The sequence below is a fragment of the Ochotona curzoniae genome, unplaced genomic scaffold (genome assembly GCF_017591425.1).
Source record: "Ochotona curzoniae isolate NIBS_2020 unplaced genomic scaffold, NIBS_Ocur_1.0 scaffold_4701, whole genome shotgun sequence".
Classification (NCBI taxonomy): Eukaryota; Metazoa; Chordata; class Mammalia; order Lagomorpha; family Ochotonidae; genus Ochotona; species Ochotona curzoniae.
The window spans coordinates 27,465,435-27,488,557 of NW_024467122.1; the positions used below are offsets into that span (position 1 = coordinate 27,465,435).

General features: G+C 40.9%; 1 protein-coding gene across 1 annotated transcript in view; it reads right to left on the reverse strand.

Moving 5' to 3' along the window:
- Window positions 1–21,969, reverse strand: part of MIA2 (MIA SH3 domain ER export factor 2) — a 67,828-nt gene extending 45,859 nt beyond the window's left edge. The window contains exons 1-7 of the mRNA XM_040968515.1: window positions 21,741–21,969; window positions 19,102–19,235; window positions 15,703–15,789; window positions 8,475–9,699; window positions 5,281–5,298; window positions 2,836–3,036; window positions 2,643–2,740 (exon numbers count right to left, since the gene is read on the reverse strand). Of these exons, the coding sequence (XP_040824449.1) occupies window positions 2,643–2,740; window positions 2,836–3,036; window positions 5,281–5,298; window positions 8,475–9,699; window positions 15,703–15,789; window positions 19,102–19,235; window positions 21,741–21,855 (1,878 nt within the window). The 5' untranslated portion in view covers window positions 21,856–21,969. The remainder of the gene's footprint in view (window positions 1–2,642; window positions 2,741–2,835; window positions 3,037–5,280; window positions 5,299–8,474; window positions 9,700–15,702; window positions 15,790–19,101; window positions 19,236–21,740) is intronic.
- Between the last annotated feature and the right edge of the window lie 1,154 nt (window positions 21,970–23,123).

The window sequence follows — 23,123 nt, forward strand, 5'->3', positions numbered from 1 at the left end:
TCACATAAATGTTGACAGCTAATGCATAATGGTATTAAAAAAAAACACACATATGCATTTCATCAGCAGCTGTGATTGAGTCACAGCCTCTGAAACAAAAGTTTTGAAAATGAAATGACTTGGGGCCCGGCGCGGTAGCCTAGCAGCTAAAGTCCTTGGCTTAAATACACCAGGATCCCAAATGGGCATTGGTTCTAATCCCAGCACCCTGAATCCCTTCCAGCTCCCTGCTTGTGGCCTGGGAATGCAGTTGAGGACGGCCCAAAGCTTTGGGACCCAGCACCCACGTCAGAGACCCAGAAGAGGCTCCTTGCTCCTGGCTTCAGATTAGCTTAACTCCAGCCATTGCAGCCACTTGGGGAGTGAGCTAGTATATCAAAGGTCAGCAGCAGTTAGATCCTTTAGAGAAGATTTACACACTCCAAAGTCTGCCACCATGTATAACTTTGGCTAAGCTTCACTCATTTCCTTGAGTTTGTAAATTCTGGTTTAGATCCCTAACACTTCCCAAATAAAAGCTATCGCTTCTCCACTGGGGGGAGCTCCCTTGCTTGGGAGCTTCACCCCTTATCTCACAGGTACACACACGGAGAGACCCCACAAATGAAACTTCATGTTACTACCCGCTTTACATTCCTCAAAAGTTCCCTGTCATCCACAAAATAAAGCTGAGCTTCCTGTTACAAATGCAAAAGCTATTCTGTTTTTTTTTTTAAGATTTATTTATTTTTATTGCAAAGGCAAATGTACAGAGAGGAGGAGAGACAGATCTTCTGTCCAATGGCTCACTCCCCAAGTGGCCACAATGGCTGGTGCTGCGCCAATCCAATGCCAGGAGACAGGAACTTCTTCCGCGTCTCCCACACGGGTGAAGAGTCCCAAGTCTTTGGGCTGTCCTCAACTGCTTTCCCAGGCTACAAGCAGGGAGCTGGATGGGAAGCAAGGTGCCAGGATTAGAACCAACGCCCATATGGGATCTCATCGTGTTTAAGGTGAGGACCTTAACCACAACGCTATCACACCGGGCCCATCAAAAGCTATTCTTAATTGATCCCTATGTATACCAGGATCCTTAGGCTCATTCTATGTCAATCAAACTGAATTGTTTAATGTTTCTCCAAAAACACCGCGTTCTTTCCTGCTTCTGTACTTGTTGCTCCTCCATGTACAATATCCATCCTTTGTCTATTCCCACCCTTCCTTCAACAGCAGTTCACTCATGATCTCCAGGACGCTTGTCCAGCTTCTTTGTGCCCATCTTCTCTCACTTGACTTCCAACCAAGTAGACGGCTGCTCCTTTACATCCTCAGCGTCCAGCAGTGTTACACCACAAACGTGCTGTATGATAACTACTGTATCCTTACCTAGGTTCTCTGACTACAGTGATTTTTCTAGAAGGCAGCCACTGTGAAATTTCATCTTATAATGTAAACGAGGGGCCAGCACTGTGGCCTAGAAGTTGAAGCCACCACTCACACTGCCAGCATCCCATAGGAATGGCAGTTCGAATCCCAGCTGCCCTGCGAATCCAGCCTGCACCTGAGAAAGTACGCTTTTGACCCCTGCGCCTATTCGGAAGACTTGGAAGAAGCTCCTAGCTCCTGGTTTAGATCAGCACAGCTCTGGACATTGTGACTATTTACAACAGATGAAAGATCTCTCAACAATCTCATCTGCCTCTCTGTAACTCCACTTTTCAAATAAACAAATAAATCTTTGCAAAAACTACAATGTAAACAAGAAGGCAAAGTGCATCTTCAATTATTTCCTGCTTAGCAACAGCTTACAAAAAACTAACAATCATGAGAGGCGCCTATGTGCCAAATACAGTAGCTGAATCCTTTTGCAATATAGCATCTCGGTTAATCATAAGACTTAAATTTAGAAAGTGAACACAATTTGGAATTTTAAAGATCGGTTTAAATTTTTAGATCTTAATTTTCTACTTTCGCATTATATTATTTTCGAGATCACAGTCATCATTCAGATATTAGTCATTTCAAGACAAATTTTTCATTTATATTATTTCTGGATTAATGTAATTTTCCCTCTAGTTTGAAAAAACAAATACAAGGAAAAATAAACCTTTGCCCAAAGTCAACAAACCTTCGAAAACATGCTTTAAAACACCTTAATAGGGCCCGGCGGCGTGGCCTAGCGGCTAAAAGTCCTCGCTTTGAACCCACCAAAATCCCATATGAGTGCCAGTTCTAATCCTGGCAGCTCCACTTCCCATCCAGTTCCATGCTTGAGGCCTGGGAAAGCAGTTGAGGACGGCCCAAAGCCTTGGGACCGTGTACCCATGTGGGATACCTGGATCCTGGCTTCGGATCAGCATAGCATCGACTGTTGCGCTCACTTAGGGAGTGAATCAGATGGAAGATCTTCCTTTCTGTCTCTCCTCCTCTCTGTATATCTGACTTTCCAATAAATAAATAAAATCTTTTAAAAAAAAAAACCACCCTAATAGTATCCATGCAACAAAATATTCAGGTAAAGAAAAATCTTGATGGGTATGATTTCATGAAAAGAAAACTGTTAAATAAGGTTTATATTGAGAAGAGCCATTCAGCATTCGAGAGCTTCTACTATATTTAATCAAACATAAAATTAGTGCAAAACATTTAAAAGGCCAACTCACCATTTCTGCAAGAACTAGAATTGATGGAAACACAGAATTCATGAAATCACATACAATTTGAAATAAATATTCCAGGATCTGGACCTCGGAAGCATCTCCTGCTAATTTATAAATAAAAAGATGTTAACATTTTATATTAAGCAACTGAAATCTATTCTATATTTATACATAATAGATATATAATCTTTCTCACCTTTTTGAGCAGAATATTTTTGAGCCAACAAAGAGCTTTCAGCTGCAAACCTCTGACTGTTCAGCAGGCTATTGTCCGCAGATCCATCTGTTTCCATGTGAGCAATCACTTCAGTGTCTTCTGATGCCTTTGATGTTTCATCATTACTGCTAGAAGATGAGGTTTTAAAATATGCTTCTTCAAGAACTCCATTAAGTAATTCTGTTTCAGAATTGCAAAAAAAAAAAAAAAAAAATAGAGGAAAGTTGGAAGTTTTTGTTTCGTTTAATATTTACTGTGTTGTAGGCTCCCCCTTTGTTTTTCCAGACAGGTCAATCTTGGCATCATGTGTTCATTGTGACATTTCATTAGAGAAAGAATGCCTTGAAACACAAATCACAGCCTGCTGATACAACAAATTACCACAAACTTGAGGGCTTAATACAAATTTGTTGTTTCAAAGTGCTAGAGACCTACAGCCCCCAAACCAAATGCTGACAAGGCTGGTTGCTCCTGGATCCCTGAGGGGAGAATTTATTTTCTTGTCCATTCTGTTCTGGAGTTTCCTACATTCCTTGATTTATGTCAGCATCTTCTGTTTATAAAGCCAACTGTTAAGCATCTCCTAAAATCTCTCTCCTTTTGCCTCCTGCCCCCTTAAGGAAGTTTGCTATTTTATTGGGTCCACAAGGATAATTTCTGTCTCAGGATCATTAAGCACAGCTGCAATGGTCCTTTCTCTTCTTTTTAAAGACATACTTATTTTTATTTTAAAGGCAAAGTTACAGGAGAGTCTTTCAGGTCTCCCACATGAGTGCAGTGGTCCAAGGACTTGGGTCAACCTCCACTACTTTTCCAGACCATTAGCAGAAAACTGGATTGGAAACGAAGCTGCCAAGACCGGATCCAGCATCCATGTGTGATGCTGGTACCCCAGGCAGAGCCTTAGAGTGTCTACAGTCCTGACCCCAGCAATGGTCCTGTCTAAGATATCCCCATGGTCTGACTTAAGACATGGACTTCAGGCCTGGCACGGTGGCTCGACAGGATAATCCTTCACCTTCAAGTGACAGGATCCCACACAGGCACCAGTTGATGTCCTGGTTGCTCTACTTCTCTTCCAGCTCTCTGGTTGTGGTCTGGGAAAGCAGCACAGGACGGGGGTCAAGTCCTTGGGACCCTGTGCCCATGGGGGAGGCTTGAAAAGGCTCCTGGTTCTGGACTCCTGGCTTTGGATCAGCTTAGCTCCAGCCATTGAAGCCACTTGGGGAATGAAAAGAGCAAATGGAAGATCTTTCTCTGTCTCTTCTCTCTGCAGATCTGTCTTTCCAATAAAAATAAAAGAATATATATATATAAAAGACATGGACATCTACAAAAGGGCTTTATTCAGTCTGCCACTTAGCATTTGCTACATTCCTTGGCCCAGTGAAGAATTACAAAAACTATAAACAACTGTATTTTCTACATTGCCTTTTCATCCAGAAAAGTAGAGAACTTCAAAACATTCATGGAAAATTCATGGAAAAGTATTTTTGAGATTTGTTTACTTGAAAGGCAGAGTTAAAGTGAGGGAGAAGCAGAGAGAGAAAGAGAGGTCCATGGTTCACTCCCCACACTGCCAGGGTTGGACCAGACCAAAGCCAAGAGGAGGGAGCGTCAAACAGGTGCAGGGACCAAAATACTCAGGTCATCTTCTACTGTTTTCCCAGGTACATTAGAAGGAAACTGGATTGAAAATGAAGCAGCCAGGACTCAAACCCATGCCCATGTGTAGGCCCTGGTCTCCCAAGGGTTAACTCCACAGTTTAGCTTGTTTCTCAAGGTGTGTAACAGGATGGGCAATCTTGGCCTGATACATTTAGCCCCTGGCTTAACTGCTAATTCCCTCTTCCCTGCTTCCCCTTTTTAAGATGCCCTGGGGGCGGGGGGAGCTTAGCAGTTGCTTGAGCATTGGGAAAGTACTGGGAGGAGCTAAGCAGACTACAAAAATAGGGACCAACTTTGAATAAATTGGCATTCTCTTTACAAGAATGACCCACTGTGTGTTGTCTGTTTTGTAACCCTAGTCCCTCCACTCGGCTCGGGGTACAGGGTACACAGCAATGCGGGCGTTGCTGACACCGATGTGGGACCCAGCACTACAGGCAGTTGCTTTACCTACTATGCCATAGCACTGGCCCCAGATAATCGTGTTTTCCATGAACTTTTTGAATTTTCTTTGTATTTGAAAAATAAATAAAACTGAATACTAACATAGCTGTCAACAAGTTTGTTATATTACATAATTTATGGCTAAGAATAAAATTAAAACTTCATTTCTGTTAATAATGTTACTATGCAAGAAGGCATAATAATAATGGCTAAATGCTACTGTAAAAATAAATATTCCTGTCTTTCCAGAAAAGTAAAGAGATGGGTTTGTCTCTTACATTACCTGTTAGAGAAACAAAGAATCAAAATGGCCAAAATTATTTATAATATCTACAGGCTACATGATTTTGACAGGTAGTTCTACTTTTTTAATGCAAGCTTTTTTTTTTTAAAAAAAAGCATTTATTTATTTATTTTTATTGGAAAGTCAGATATACAGAGGGGAGGAGAGACAGAGAGGACAATCTTTCGTCATTGATTCACTCCCCAAGAGGCTAAAATGGCCAGTGCTGTGCCAATTCAAACCCAGGAGCTCCTGGGTCTCGCACGAGGGTACGAGGTCCCAAGGCTTTGGGCCATCCTCGACTGCTTACCCAGACCACAAGCAGGGAGCTGGATGAGAAGTGGGTCTGCCAGAATTAAAACTGGTGCCCATATGGAATCCCGGTGAGTGCAAGGCGGGAACTTTAGCCACTAGGCTATGGCACCGGGTCCAGTTAATTCTATTTTAATAAATACAGCAAAAGCTACTTTCATGAAGAAAGACAACAACAGAACTTAAAGTAAATGCTTTTAAATTCCCAAATCTAGTGTACTGGGCTATATGTATCTACAATAAATATGAAAGACATTGTCAAATTCTAATTGGTTTATGCATATGCACAGGTACAAGAATCACTCCACTGCTAAAGAATCTGTGAGCCATTTACACAGAAAAGGGTCCATATTCTTAATATGAAAATATTAATATTTTAATCAAATGTCATGTAATTCCAACCTTTGTTTCACCCTCCTCCTGAGTCCAGTGTAGTATTATGTATTATATCATATGTCATTCATTCAGGGAATGTATTAAAAGAATAACTAGGAAGAACAGCATGGCATACTAGGTTAAGCCTCTGCCTTTGGTGCCAGCATTCCATACTGATGCCTGTTTGAGTACCAGCTGCTGCACTTCCCATCCAGTTCTTGGCAAATGTGTCAGGAAAAGCAGTAGAAGATGGCTCAAGTCCTTGGATCCCTAGACCCACATGGGAGACCAGAACAATCTTAAACCCAACAGTAAGTGGAATAATTTACCTGCTATTTAACGTTTTCAAGATTAAATTGATAATTTTCAATCCTTATTTTCAGAAGTTACAGATGAACATCTACATTTTACCTGAATAACGTGCTTCAGAACTCGGCTATTTATTTTTAAAAGCTCTTATGTATTAATTTAAGAGGCAGACACACACATGCACAAAAAATGGAAGGGAGATCTCTCTGTTTATAATTATTTTTTTTTGTTTGAGTTTATAATTCTTAATGCAGCACTGCAATCATCATTCACCTAATGGTGTTTAAAAGATGGAGGACCTAGTTTGTTTAATACATTGCAGTAATTTAATAAACTTCCTGTAGACAATAATATTTAAAAAGAGTAATCATGTCAGGAATATACACAACAGGATTTCTGTAAATGCAGGACTCAGGTAGCCATTTACGTCAACGCTGAATGCCATTAGGGGAGAAAAGGTCCATGTAGCAATCATTTTCAAATTTATATGTGACAATATTTATTCCCAGTACCACTAAATCAAATGATACATTTACTAAAATGATTTCCAGGATGCATTTGACATCTATTTTATGTTCTAAAGTATTTTGTACATTAATCATTTGGATCACCTCATTCTGTTTTGTTCTGTTGCAGCTTCTCTTTCAGATGACTCTGATCTGCTATTCTCAGAGATATTCCTTTAGGAGTTAACAAGTATTTAACAGGAGAATCCTCTTGTTTAACTAGCCTTTGACAATATAAGTCTTTTTTTTTTTTTAAGATTTTTTTAAATTAGAAAGGTAGAAGAGATTTATAGAGAGAAGGAGAGAGAAAGAGAGGCAAAGATCTTCCGTCTCCTGGTTCACTCCTCAAGTGACCACCATGACTGGGGCTAAGCTGATCCGAAGCCAGGAGCCAGAAACTCCCACCGGGTCTCCCACGCGGGTGCAGGATCCCAAGGCTTTGGGCCATTCTCCACTGCTTTCCCAGGCCACACGCAGGAAGCTGGATGGGAAGTGGAGCAGCAGGGACACAAACTGGTGCCTACATGCGATCCTAGCACTTGCAAGGTGATGAGTTAGCGATTGAGCCATGGCATGAGGCCCAACAATCTAAGCCTTTAATAAGTTCAGGGTAAACCAGAAACTGAGAAGGGGAAGTTCTGTTTCATTATAGAGTATTTTGAAAAACATGTGGGGTCAGAGTTGTGTAGCAGGCTGAGTGCCCACCTTGAATGCCAGGTGTTGACTTAATACCCAGCTGCTACTTTTCTGACACAGCGCTCTGATGATCTGCCTGGGAAAACAGTAGAAAATGGCACAATTAATGGGGCCCTGAACCCACATGAAGATATCATAAGAAGCTTCTGGTTCCTACTTTGGGCCTGGCCTACCTCTCGCCATTGTAGTCATTTGGGGAAGTGAACTAACATATGGAACATCTCTCTCTCTGACTCTGTGATTCTGTTTTTCAAATAAATAAATAAGTATTTAGGGAAAATTAATACCAATTGTTTGACTTCTCAATCTGAGCTGTACTTATAAAAATAATTTAAAAAAAAAAAACAATAAAATGCATCAGGCCAAGCACCATAGCACAATAAGTAATGCCTGCCCCTGCCTACGGGGCCAGCATACTGTACAGGTGCTGCCTGCTCAACTTCTGATCCAGCTCCCTGCTAATTTTCCTGAGAAAACAATGAAAGACGACTCAAGCCCCATATGGAGGACCCAAAAGATGCTCCTGTCCTCACATGGACACAGCTCCAGCCACTGTGGGAAGGGAACCAGTAGATGGATGACCTTTCTCTCTCTCTCTAAATTAACTTTCCAATAAAAATAATGAAACCTTTTAAGTTTTTTTTTTTTTTTACTATTATTATTGGAAAGGCATATTTACAGAGAGAAGAGCCAGAAGAAAGACCTTTCACTCCTTGGTTCATTCCCCAAGTGGCCACAACAGCCAGAGCTGAGCCAATCTGAAACCAGGAATCAGGAACCCTCTTCAGGTCTCCCACGTGGGTGCAGGGTCCCAAGGCTTTGGGCCATCCTTGACTGCTTTCACAGGCTATAAACAGGAAGCTGAAATGGAAGTGGAGTAGCCAGGAAACAAACCAGGGCCCATATGGGATCCTGACGCATGCAAGGCGAGGACTTTAGCCATTAGGCTACCATGCCAGGCCCCAAAATTTAAAAAAAAAAAAAAAAAAAAACTTTAAAAATAAATATTATATTTTCAGACAAACCTGGTTGACTGTTTTTGCTTTTCCTCATAACTTGCATATTATCTGTAGAATAACTTTTGACTGAAAGTTCTTCTGTTTTGTCATTTTCGACCACATTATCTTGATCTAGCATCTGTTGTGGAAATTGAAATTCTGTTTCCTTTGGAATCCTCTGGAGGCTCCAGGGGCTTTCAAAATTACTTAAGAACTTCTTAAAATATGGCAAAGTATCCGAATCATCTGTTTCCTCCACGATTCTGTTGTTGACTTGATCTTCTGTTTCTATATTTTCTCTCATTCTTATATCTTGTTCCTTGTCAGGGTCAAAGTCACTTGCTAGAGGATGTTCATATTCATTTCCCCCAGCAACTTCTTCATTGTGTCTGTTGTCTGACATAATTTTCTCTTCACTGGCATATGCAAAGCCTAGCATTGCAAAACCAAAATCAAACCAGCTTGGCTTGGGAAGTGAGCTATCATTAATGACCGGGTCTTCTTTCACTCGCGGTATTTCTGTACATGGTACTGTGGGTTCTTCAACCGTTGATGTGGAACTGGGAACATCAGGGAGTGACGGACTGCTTTCCTCGGTCAATACTTCAAGCTCTGTACCCTTATCTGCAAAGCCCAAGTAACTTGCAAATCCACCACCAAACCATCCAGTATCCAGAGGTCCCACCATATGCTCTGACTGCGATACTTGTTGAGACTGCTCCTTTGGCACTGCATCAAATCCTGACTCAGGTTCTCCCCCATGTGCTCTTTGTAGATCATCGTTATTTAATTCTCTCTTGTCTTCATCTTCCATTGTCGGTTTACTCCCTAGCAACGAGCTGTCTTTCATGGGTTCAACAGTTGAGGCAAAGGCCATCCCTTCAGCTTGTTCTTTTCCCACTCCAAACCATCCATTTGATTCAAGCTCAGCTGAGGGTACAGAGACATGATCCGCTTCCGGAATACGGTCCTGTCCCGTGCTTTTCCCCTCTGCTGCTTCCACATGTTCTTTGGATCCACTCATGGTTCCAGGATCTTCTGGGTCCTCTGATACTTGTAATTGGTTTTCAAACAAAGTGCCTTCAGAAGCTGCAAAAAAGCCAGGTTCTAACTGGAAGTCTTTTTCATATTCATAAAATATTTGTTCTTCATCTTCTTCCTTTGTATGTTCATTCTCAGCATTATCGTTTAACTCATCATCTTCATTTTCAAATGTGTAGCTTACTCCAAGAAGACAAAGAAAGTCAGATTCCTAAAAAAAAAAAAAAAAAAACAAAAAAAAACTGTTGGTTAAAATACATATACTCCTTGTTTCTTCAGTAATCATCTAAAATTACAGACTGTGGCTCCTAAGAAACTACAGCAGCTCAATAACAGATCACAAAATAAAACCCACATCTCCCATTCCCAAAGACACATCTCAATCTGACTTCTGGGGATAAAACTGCCTTTAGATTTTATAGTTTGCAATTAAATAGTTGATAAAATTTGAGAACAGAGAACTACTCTACAATTAAACTCTGGCAAAAAGCCATGCACATTCCCCCAAATTTCCCATCTTTCATGACTATACGGAGCTGAAGTAATAGTCAGGGACTTGAGTGTACTTTTGTTTGCATTGAAAAGAAACTAACAGAGAAAGAATATATTCAAAAGAAATATGAGAAAAGGCAATTGCGAGATTTACAGGTAAAGGGTGAAATATAATGCTTTAATGTTGATGCCAAGCAGTGACAAAGTGGCTTTGATGGCACTGAAAACTCCTCCCGTACCTATTTTCTGACACTTGAAGAGATTATGGATATAAAATTATTTTTGCAGAGGGCGACACATTGGTTTAACTGGCAAATCCTCCACCTCCAAACTCAGGCACCCGTGTGGCTGCAGGTTCATGTCCCAGCTGCTCCAGTACACATCCTGCTCCCTGCTTAAAGCCTGGGAAGCCAGCAAAGGATGCTTTCCTCTTCCATGGGAGACCCAAAAGAAGCTCCTGGCTCCTGGCTTTGGATTGGCTCATTCCAGTCTTTGCAGTCATTTGGGGAGTGAACCATTGGACAGAAGAGCTATGTTTCTTCTCTGTTTGTAAAATCTTCCTTTCCAATGAAATTAAATCTTTAAAAAAAAAAAACTAGGGCCCGGTGCGATAGCATAGTGGTTAAAGTCCTCACCTTGCACAATCCCGGATCCCATATGGGCACCGGTTCTAATCCCGGTGGCCCTGCTTCCCATCCAGCTACCTGTTTGTGACCTGGGAAAGCAGTCAAAGACAGCAATGAAGGAATCTCAACTGAACTTGAACTATGGTTATGCAACAAGGTAGAAGAATCCACCATGGGGGGTGGGTTAGGGTGGGGGTGGGGGGAATCCCAGTACCTATAAAACTGTGTCACATAATACAATGTAATTAATTTTAAAATATACTTAAAATAATTTTTAAGATTTATTTATTTATTTTCATTGGAAAGCCAGATATACAGACAGAAAGAGACTCAGAGAGAAAAGATCTTCCATCCGCTAGTTCACTGCCAAAGTGGTTACAACGACCAAGCTAAAAAGATCTGAAGACAGGACCTTCTTCCAGGTGTCCCACATGGGTGCAGAGTCCCAAGGCTTTGAGCCATCCTTGAGTACTTTCCCAGGCCACAAGCATGGAGTTGGATGGGAAGCAGGACAGACGGAGTATGAACCGGAACCCATATGGGATCCGAGCAGATGCAAGCTGGGGATTTAGCCACTGGGCTATCACATTGGGCCCTGAAATATTTTTATAAAGTCAGTTTTCAAATCTGTGTTTACATATGTATTCACTTGTGAAATATGCTTAATGGTTATCATTTTTCCCTTTTAGAATATAGTTGATTTGATGAAAAACACTTACTCTGCATAATAACAAGTAGTGAAAAAGGAGATTGTTTTTACCTATTTGATATGCCCATCAGAACATACAAAATAAGTTGATTTTTATTATTAATTCAGAAAGAAATCCCAAAATATACATTTGAATAGCAGCATCACTGTTTGAATTATCTTGAGGGAAGACTAAGCGTGAGAATTTAAATAAAAACAGAATTTATCTTTTTAAGATATTCCATTTTATAGTCATACTGTAAATAAAGCTTTAGGTCCCCAGGTTTTCAGGATATAATTTTTAACTACTATCACTTACCTATTTTCATCATTAAATTTCAAATCATGTGCCAAGATATTCGTGTTCAAATTCAGGCCATTCTAAAATACAAAGGATGAGCTTCATGGAAAGATGGCGTGAGTTCTGATGCTAAGAGTGACAGTTGTTCTTCTGCTTACATAACCTGCTTGGTACGAAGTTAGAATTGAAGCCCTTGGCCGAGAGGTTTTTCTAAGAGCAGGGCTGTCATTATTCACCCTGAACATCTACAGCCTGGGATGTGAGATTCTTTTAAGAAGGGCTTTATGTGAAGTATGATATTGTAACTTTACTAAACGTTTTTAAAAGGGTAACAAAATCATGTTCATGTACATATTTGATTAGAAAATTAAGCCAGACAAAGTTTATGGTATTCTTTAGATTTTTAATTGATTGGAGAGGTGTTTAATTATAGCAATCATAGAGTAACAATAAAACGCTAACAATGTGTATTCAGTTTAAATTGCCATATCCTTTTAAATTGCTGAGCAAAATTGTAATTTTGCACATCTGAAGTTTTTTTTTCCCCATCAGCATTTTGTCTTAAATGTCTTAACGTGGAATTTAACCCTTATCAGAAATGCAATTGACCCTTATCTACCACAAATGCCTTTTTGTGATGAATAATGGTAGCTAAAAACTTAATATTTTTATAAAGCATTGTAATAATTTTGTGGATAACGGAAATAAAATTATTGTTGCATGAAAAAATAAGAATATAGCAAGGTTAATCTGTTAAGCAAGAATCAATAATTTAAAATTTTAAAACAAGTACCTAAAATTTAAAAATTTGGGGACAGCATTGTGACAAAAATGTTAAACCATTGTCCACAATGCCAGGATCCATTGAATCCCTGCTGCTCCACTTCCAATCCGGCTGCTTGCTAATGCATCTGGGAAAACAGCGGAGGATGGCCCATGTCCTTGGACCCCTGCACCCATGTGGGAGACCTGGATGAAGCTCTTGGATTCTGGCTTTGGCCTGGCATGGCCCTGGCCTTTGCGTCATCTGGGGAGTAAACAGCAGATGGAAGATAACTCTTTCTCCCTAACTCTGCTTTGCAAATAAATAAATAAAATCTTTTAAAAAATCAGTTTCTTTTATTATGATAATGCAAAAGGTGATAGAAGTAGAGATTTATTTGCTCATGTCACCAAATATCTAAATCCTTAAGAAAAATGACAACGCCATAAAAAAAAAAAACCCGAGAAATAGAAATGCGTACACTCTTCAGATATTGCTAACATGAAAAGCAATGAAGTTCACATTTTTAAAGAATAGCTTTCAGAAATGCAACTTTACAGCATTCCTCTATGTTCAACACTACTGTGAAGTGATTAAAACAGTTACTGGAGTCAAACCTGGGATGATGGGCCCGGCGCGGTGGCGCAAGTGGTTAAAGGTCCTCGCCTAGCACGCCCGGGATCCCATATGGGCGCCGGTTCTAATCCCGGCAGCCCCGCTTCCCTTCCAGCTCCCTGCCTGTGGCCTGGGAAGGCAGTCGAGGACGGCCCAAGGCTTTGGGACCCTGCACCCGCGTGGGAGACCCGGAAGAGGCTCCTGGCTTCGGATCGGCATAGTATCGGCCCGTTGCGCTCACTTGGGGAGTGAATCATCGGACGGAAGATCTTCCTCTCTGTCTCTCCTCTCTCTGTATATCCGCCTTTCCAATGAAAAAATAATAAAAATAAATCTTTAAAAACCTGGGATGAGTTTCTGACCTTGCCACCTACCAACTCTGCGATTTTGGGTGAATTACATGATCCACCTATGCCTCAGTTGGCAGAACCTATATTACAGGAGTATCGTGAGCATTAAATGAGTCAGATGCTTAGGATAAGTCTGTAGTAAACACTAGCCCAACCAAGCCCAAAGTTACAACTCCCCAGCCAACAATTGAGGGATAAAAGACCCAACTCCTTTTACGTCTAGGTAGGACAGCTGTGTGATACATCACAGTTCAACCTCTCTGCCCATTCCTGACTTCTGTTTCTTTTTTTTTTTTTCCTCTTTTTTCTTTTTTAAAGATTCATTCTGGTAGGGTTAGTGTGACAGAGAGAGAGAGGGAGAAATATTCCATCTGCTGGTTCTTTTTCCAAATGGCTGCAACTGCTTTGGTATGTCAAAAACTGTACATAAAATACATAATTTGATGAATTTGGACAAATATATACCATGGTGTTACCACCATTACAAGTAATAAACATATTTATTACCTCCAGAAGTATTTCTAGAGGCCTTGACCTAAAAGATAAGGATAAATTAGCCAAGTGAAGAACTTGGAGAAAGCATTTCAATGAGAAGAAATAACCTGTTTGTATCCCTGGGCTGGAAAAGAGGTTAACTTCTAAGAACAGTCCGAGTGCAGTTTGGCCAGGGGCACTGCGAGTGAGGGGAGTGTGGCACAGAACCAGAAACGACAACAGAGCAGGTGGGCCTCAAGGCCACCTCTACAAGAGTGAGCTCGTGGGAATATGTGGCAGGTGGGGGGGATTCCAGACCCTATATAATTGTACCATAAAATTCAAAACAAAGAAGCATTAAAGAAAACACCTCGTGATAAGGGATCTGAAAAAAAAATCTAAAAAAAAAAAAAAGAATCCAGTTATTTTCTCATCAACAAAACCCACAGACATTGTCATATAGCAGTGTTCCAGGTAACTTGAAAAAACTTTTGTGATCATCATGATTCTTCAAAATTTGAAGCTAGACCCTGTAATGCACTGTGTCTATTATTGTATTATAAATTTTTTTAGTACTTAAAAAAAAAAAAGTGGGCTCCATGCCAGGTCCACAAAGAATCACAGAAGTGCTTACATCGAAGGAGAGATATAATCCGACTTCTTTGTTTCTATGTTTGTCTTTGTCAGATCTATTTACCTTCGGAAAATAAATCGGAAGAGGGCAGTACTGGAAGCAAGAACAGGCAGAAGGCAATTGTATTATTACAATTAAGAGGTACCTTGAGTTACTGTCATGGTCAGAGTAGAAACCAAAAGAAGGTAATGAAGTCCAGGTATGTTTTAGGAAGACAGCTGACAGGGTTAATCATTACTCAGTAAGTAGACAGTTAACCCTGGAGTTTACATTGGGAAAGATCCAGGTGTTAGACTGTTTGCTGAACTAGACAGACTTACTTCACATTGACCTCATTGAAGCTAACGTGGCTTAAACTGGAAACTGAATACAATGGATTAATCAAATTCACATACTGAAAAGGCACCATCTAGTTTCCTTTCTCATTACTTTTCTTTTTAAGACTTCTTTATTTTTATTGGGAAGGCAGATTTACCCAGAGAAGCAGATATAGGGAAAAAAAATCTAATTCACTCCACCAAATGGCTGCAATGGTCAGAGCTGAGACAATTGGAAACCAGGAGCAAGGAGCTTCCTCCAGGTCTCCCACATGGGAGCAGGGTCCCAAGGCTTTGGGCTCTCATCAGCTGCTTTCCCAGGCCACAGGCAGGGAGCTGGATGGGAAGTGGGGCCATCCGGATAGGAACCAGCACCCATATTTGATGCAGGTGTAGAATTAGCCAGTCAAACCAATACACACTGGTCCTCCCCTTCTCCTTACTAAGAGCAACATTTTCAAATTCATAAGTCCCAAAAAGCAAAAGTGATTGTACAGATACAAGACCTTGGGGGCATGGCAGGAAATAAATTTTTGGTCTAGTAGAAAAAAGACATGAGTAATACTATCTAACACATAAAATTCACCAAGTGCTATTTTATGTATTTAATATAAACTCATTTACCCCTCAGTAAACATGTGGTAGCCCTACATTTACAGAAGAGGAAATTTAGGCATACACAGCCATGTAGTTAATAAGTGGCTGAGTCAGACTTTGGACTCAGTCCATATCCAGAATTTATGCTCTAAATCACTACACCCTACTGCCTGCCTGTCCGTTGTCTCAGCTAATTCTATTTGTCTGCTCAAACTATTCCTACAGCAACCCTTTAGGCCAATTATTTCACGCATTCACTCTACAAAGTACACAATCAATGAGCACTTATACTGAGGAAAACTGTTTAAGCCAAAACGTTGAAAATTCAATTAAAAGCTTAAAAATGAGTCTACTTACTTTCGTTGGTATTTCGACTTCGTCAGATATGAACACCTCTTCAATCTGTACTGCATCTCGGGGAAAATAGCCAAAGTCCTTTCCTTTCTGTTGAAATGATGAATGAAGAAGATCAAGCAAGAGGAGTCGAAGCAACGATAACTACTGAGACTAATTTATCTCTTGTCCTTGGCTTTCATCTACTTTACATCACAAAACATGAACAGACCATCTAAAAGCAAGCCAATGAAATCAGATTATTTATTCAAAGCAACATTAAGAGAACAGAGCAGAACTGTAAAATGCCACTGCTTCAAGTTTCAGAAGGAGAACTCTCCTCCTACTTATCTTGTTTTCCCTTTTCTGTTCATGAATGACCTTTCTGCTCCAGATGGTACATAAACGTACACAGCAGGCCCAGGATTTCGAAAGAGAAAGTAAAGGAGGCAACAACTACATTATATGGAGCTGTGATCTGCTCCTTGTTTTCAGAATGCCAAAATCAGGTACAAGTTTAAGGCTCTACCTTTCAAATAAATAAAGTCATTTTTTTTAAAAGATTTATTTTATTTTTACTACAAAGCTATACAGAGAGGAGGAGAAACAGAGAGGAAGATCTTCCATCCAATGATTCACTCCCCAAGTGACTGCAACAGCCAGTGCTAGGCCGATCCAAAGCCAGGAGCCAGGAAATTCCTCCAGGTCTCCCATGAGGGTGCAGGGTCCCAAAGCCTTGGGCCGTCCTTGACTGCTTTCCCAGGCCACAAGCAGGGAGCTGGATGGGAAGTGGAGCTGCAGGGATTAGAACTGGCGCCCATATGGGATCCTGGTGTGTTCAAGGCGAGGACTTTAGCCGCTAGGCTACTGCGCCGGGCCCAAAGTAATTTTTAAAAAATTATGAAAACTGGGCCCAGCATGGGAGCCTAGCAGCCGGGGTCCTTGCCTTGCACACCCTTAATCCTGTGTGGGCACCCGATTGTGTCCCAACACCCCGTATCCCAACCAGCCCTCTGCTTCTGGCCTGGGAAAACAATCAAGGATGGCCCAGGGCTTTGAGGTCCTGCAGCCTTGTGCAAGACCCCGAAGGGACTCCTGGCAACTGATTAGCTCAGCTCCAGCCCTTACAGCCACTTGAGGAATGAGTCAATGAACGGAAGATCTTCCTCTCTGTCTCTCCTCCTCTCTGTATATCTGCCTTTCCAATGAAAAATAAATAAATCTCTTTAAAAGCTGTAAAATGAAATAAAAACTACACGTATGTGGCAATCAGGGTAAGCCTCCACAATGCTGGCATGGCCCATGAGCACCACTGAGATGCCCAGCTGCTCCACTTCCAATCCAGCTCCGAGCTACAGCATGTAACAAAAGCACTGAGGTTGGCTCAAGGTTTTGGGTCCCTTCCACCCACATAGGAGGCCTGAATTAAGCTTCTGGTTCCTGGCTTTCATCTGGTTCTACCCTGGCCACTGTGGCTATCTGCATAGTGAACTGGCAGACGGAAGATCTTTCTCTCTGTCCTTCTTCTCTATCTGCCTTTCAAATAAATAAATAAATCTTTTAAAAAATATATAAAAACTATACTTATATTGCAAAAATAATTTTTAGATTTTATTTTTATTTGAAATGCTGATTTTACAGAGCGAGAAGACAAAAGAGGTCTCCCATCCACTGGTTTAGTTCCCCAGTGACAGCAATGGCCAGAACCTCACAGATTCAAAGCTGGAGCTCGGGAGCTTCTTCCTGGTCCCCCTGGATTTCCCAGGTCATTAGTAGAGAGCCGGGTCAGAGTGGAGCATCCAGGATGCGAACCTGCACCCATATGGGATGCAGGGCTGCAGGTGGAGGATTAGTTGGCTCTGCAACCACTCCAGCTCATAATGAAACTTCTAAACACATGTGGATAACAGAATATGAAACATCCTAGCCTTGCCTACACCGACAGTTTCATGACACACATAAAAACCAGAGAGAAGAAGTCAAGACTGCACTTAAGACTTTAGTCACTAGTCCACCATGCTGAGCCCTCAGGAAAGTTTTTATTTTCTTTCTCATTTCCTCTGTGACATACTGGTCATTCAGTAGCATGTTATTTAGCTTTACGCTGCTGTAAATTTTTTATTGCTGTTCTTGTTGATTTTAGTTTACAGCTTTTCATTTAAGGGGAAGTATAGTAACTGTGTAATAGAAACTATCATAACCAGTTGTGAAGATGCAATGCAGTATGCATCTCTACCACCAAACCAAAGATGAACTCCCAAGAAACTGTTAAACATGTCTTGACAATAGGACGCTGGATTCTCTGCCATGGTTCATACCTGCCATGTGAGGTTACACTTAAATAGTAGAATGAAGGACTATGGTACTGTAATCATATGGGGGAAATCAGTGAGGAGAAGGGATTGGGGAGGGGAAGAAACCCCAGAGCCTATGGAACTGCATTCTAAAATAGTAATGATAAGTAATAATTTTAAAGCATGCTCAACCTTCCATCCCAACCATATGATTTTCACAAAAGCCTCTTTTATAGAAATGTTGAGATCACCACTGAACTAGATCACTTTTCCAATGCCTAACGTTAAGTATTTTAAATATTTTTAGAGTGCTTTGAAATTCTTACATAAAGTTGCTTTCATTGGGCCCGGCATGACAAACTAGCAACTAAAGTCCTTGCCTTGTATCCACCAGGATCCAATATGGACACCAGTTTGCCTTGTATCCACCAGGATTCAATATGGACACCAGTTTGTGCCCCAGATGATCCACTTTTCATCCAGCTCCCTGCTTGTGGCCTGGGAAAGCAGTTGAGGACGGCCCAAAGCTTTGGGACCCTGCATCTATGTGAGAGACCCAGGAAGAGACTCCAGGCTCCTGGCTCTGATAGGCACAGCTCTGGCTGTTGTAGCCACTTGGGGAGTGAACCAGTGGAAGATCTTTCTCTGTGTCTCCTCAAGTCTGTAAATCTGATTTTGCCATAAAAATAAATAAATCTTAGAAAAGAAAAGTTGTTTTGCTACGCAAAGTGAATAGGGGTTAGGTATGGGTGCCATCATTAAGACTTGGCATCCCATACCAGAGTGCCCAGGTTCAAATCCTGGTTGTACCTCTGAGTTCAGCACCTGCAGTGTGTACTCTGAGAGGTTGCAGTAACGGCTTAAGGCCTTGGGGCCCTGCCACCCTGTGGGAAACCCAAATGCAGTTCTAGTTCCTTGGCCTTGACCTGGCCCAGTCCCAGCTGTTGTCAGCATTTGGGGAATGAATCAGAAGACAGAAGGTTATGCATCTGTCTCCTCTTCTCCCTTTCTGCCTTTCCAATGAATAAAATTAATTACTTAATTAAAATGAAAATAAATAATGAATAAAACACTTTTAAAATATGGAAAGTAGTGCAACGTTTGTTACTTCTTTAAGCTAGATACTTACACTTCCTGCCCAAAGATCTTCTCTTTCTCCAGCAAGTTTCACAAACACAGAGATCTCTTCTCCCTTGGTGAAGTTGAGGTGCCGGCAGTCGGGGCCTGTGTAATCACTCACGGCTAAGACTCTGCTTAGTAAAGCTATATAAACACAGTTTTTAAAAACCCACATTTTAAATCAGAATGCCATTTCTTCATTCTTCAATGTTGCCTTCTTTCAATACAATCTACAGATTTCCAAATGTTAATTTCTTTGTATCATTTATAGCCTCAAAAACCTACACATATTTCCCACTGAATGTAGACGTAAACCTAAGCTTCGTGACTTGCTATCAGAGACGGTTCACAACTGGAAAATGCTCCCCACCCCCATTTAAACTGAGCCTGTATTTGCGCTACACAGATCCCAGACTACCACCAAGTACATCTAAACTGGTTAAAATGTCGGAATACGTCATAATTCTTCAGACTGCAGGAGAGAAAAAGATCTTTGCTTTGCTTTTTGGCATCTACTACATTCCAGGCATTTTGATAACTGCTTCTAAGTTCGTTAAAAAACTAATTCCTCAAAACACATCTGTGAGGTAAAGAAACTTATCTCAATGGAGCAAGTGATCCCTGAGCTAATTACAGAATGTGTTACACAGCTCTGGGGTGTCGCCGTTCCTTCCAACCTGTTTATCTATTCGTGCCTGAACACAAAAAACCTTTCCCTTCTCTTCTTCACCCAAATTCTGCTTCCTTAACGAGGTATGTCTAACTACCCCAGCCTACGATTGCCTTTGCTCTGTATTTCAACATGTACTGAATTGTATCCCTATTTACAGTTTCATATTCACCTGTCTTGGCACCATTCGCCAGAATGAAAATTCCTGGATGGTGAAAAGCTCATCCTGTAGCTCATTTTAGTCTGCTTAGATGCAAAGCACACGCACCCCAGACCCAGTTCAGAGCAGCCCCTCAATAACCATGATGAGGGGCCGGCCCTGTAGTGGGTGGGTTAAGCCACTGCAGCCATGGTCACATCCCATGGACCAAGTCCATCTCCACTTTGTTTTGTTAAAGATTTATTTATTGTTTGCTTGTTTGTTTGTTTGAAAAGCAGAGTTACAGAGAGAGAGAGAAAGAGCAACCTTCTATCCTTTGTTTCCCTTCTCAAATGGTGACAATAGCTGGGTTGCTCCAGACAGAGCCAGGCGACCAAAATTCCATCTAGGGCTCTCCTGCAGGTGGCAGGGGCCCAAGCACTTGGAGCATCTTCTGTTTCTCAGGCGCATTAGCAGTGAGCAGGGTGCAAAGTGGAGCAGCTGGGACTTGAATTAGCGCCCATATGAGATGCTGCCTCCAGTGAAAGCACTTTAACAAGTGATGCCACAGCAGCAGGCCCGCTATGCCCACTTCTCATCTAGCTTCCCACTAACGTGGGAGGCAGCAGACAACGTTTCAAGCACTTGGGTCCGTGCTGCCACCCACAAAGGAGACATGGATGGAGATCCTGGTTCCTAACTTTGTTTGGTCCAGCTCTGGCTGTTAAGGGCAGTGACGAATGAAAATCTTTTTCTCTCTCTCTCTCTTTGTGGTTCTGCCTTTCCAGTAAATAAAATAATTAAGTAAATTTTAAAACATATGAGTATAAATGAATAATAATCACATATGCTAGATTCAATCCTTCAACACAAAAATATATATGCTAATTACTATAATTCACACTAATTTGAATGTATTCTTTTCACATTCTATATCTAGCCCTAAGGGTACTACATTGAGGTTGTAATGTTGAGTGGGAAAGATAGATTAAGATAGATTACTATCATTTAGCAAACTTCACTCTACATTACATTACATACCCAAAAGGCTAAGAAAATGTTTACTCATAAAAATGTTATTTATAAATTTTTCATTTTTATCCTAATAATATTTTACAGTTTTAATGTGCATTTTGTAGGTTAGAAATAATTCTCATGGTAGAAAGATAGAAGCTAAAGTAATTCCAATATGTTGTGGAATGATTTCTTTTGTCCCACAATGCAAATAAGAAAATGAGTTCTGAAGAAAATAAGATGAGATTAATTTCTCTCTGCAACAAATAAAGTTTAATATTCAATGATATAAATAAAATTATATCTATATCCTAAGAGTAATTTTAGCATTTCACATTCTAGATGAACACAGAAATGACTGACATTTCTCGGATTTGGACAGAATAAACTGTGATGGCTTGAAATGTAAACTTAACAAAACTCATGAAAATCAGAAAGTTCTGACTGAAATAGAAGTTAAAAAGTAAAAGGATTTCAGAAGGGACTACAAAATGCCCTGATATCGTTTTGTATATGAATTAGTTATACTTACCTTTTACAAACAGTAAAGGAACTAATTATTTTGTTTGGAGATATAGATTAGCATCATTATAACTTCTGATCTATTTCAGTATCAGACTGGATTTTGCCTTCGTTTATGTGTGTTAAATACTAAACAAAATGCTTAGCTCCCAGAATTTTTTAAAAAAATCAAGCTATACTTCATGATTCAAATATTTCTCAATGATATTAATGCTCATTTTTACCTTACATACCCTCAACAACATTATCTACGATTTCAAAGCCCAAGTTTAAGAAGAGAAAGGGGAAAAAATAGGAAACTTACTTTCACATTCCAGGTCACCACATTTTTTAAGGTTTGCCAGCAGTTTTGTACCCTCCAGACATTTTGTCAGACAAACAACCAGAAGGAGGATTCTGTGAACCCCAAGCTCCGCCATACCAAAACACGCAACCGGGAATTCCAAGCGAGGTTTAAATCAACAGTCCAAGTGGTAGGTATGCCAGCCAAACAGGAAATAACCTGCTCTGTTCATTGAATACAACAAAAAAAGGTAGTTGTTTGCCTTAATCCCTTGATAACTACATTGTCCCATTGGTGTAGGCTTCACTGAAGGGACAAACACGGTTCTCAATCTGCAGTGTCAGGTATCGAGATAATACATAAGAGCTTAATAATTAACAGGGATTTTTAGTTGGACTAATGTCTTATAAAGACAGCCCACGTAAAGCTGCCTCCCTTAAAGGCACCTTGCGTCCATCAGGACAGTTCTTAATCAGGCCTCCAAAAAATGGTGGTTAATCTCTGCTATAGTTTTCAGGTGAGTTGGTCAACAAGTTTGCAATTTGGATGTTGCAGCTTCAATGGAGGAAATAAATGAGAATAGCAGTTAATCATATAAATAACTAGCAATATTTACTAACACTAGTAAAATCGTAATATGTTAGAAGCATGAGTTTGAAGATCGCTTGAAAAAAAAAAGTCCACTTTCGCAGTTTAATCCTTCAGTGTTGCTACGAACTTACAACCTATGTAACTCTTCAAGGCCGGCGGCGTGGCTGGAGTCACAGGTGCTGACCAGGTGGCCCTCCTCAGGCATTTTGTGATGATTGGAGGGGCTGGTGCAAACATGTGGGAACCCATCCTGGAGCAAGCTGAGCGCAAGGATCTTACTGAGATCTCTGTTGGCAGGTGCAGTCGCCGCCTCAATTTCTGACGCTGCCTTGAACTCAGCCTTGGACCCGGACCCGCTGTGCGATGTCTCAGGCAGGTGTCTGTGGACTGTGATATAACCCAACTATTCCCACCCGTGTCACCAGGGAGCAGCACTGCCCTGCCTCTGCTCACGTATAGTCTCGCAAAAAGCAAACAAGAATCCTGTGGCCATCATGTTCTACAGCCCAGCAATTTGAATGGCCGAGGTTTTTTCCAGAAAATTTTCTGCAGTTAACGAAAATAGGGTATAAATAGCAACTCTGAAAACTCCAGCTTAGGTTTTGTGGATGCATCTCACGGATCAGCAGGACTGTAATGACGGCAAACTGACTTTGAATGACATCCTTTCACTCTGTGAAAGGCTGGTGGAAACAGACATCTCGACTTCAGAGCATTTTTCAGTGTGTTTTCTGTGTAGCTTCTGTGTCCTGGGTTTAAATTTTGAAGCACAAATAAAGCTATGGAAGAAGTTCCTGGTTCCAGATCAGCCCA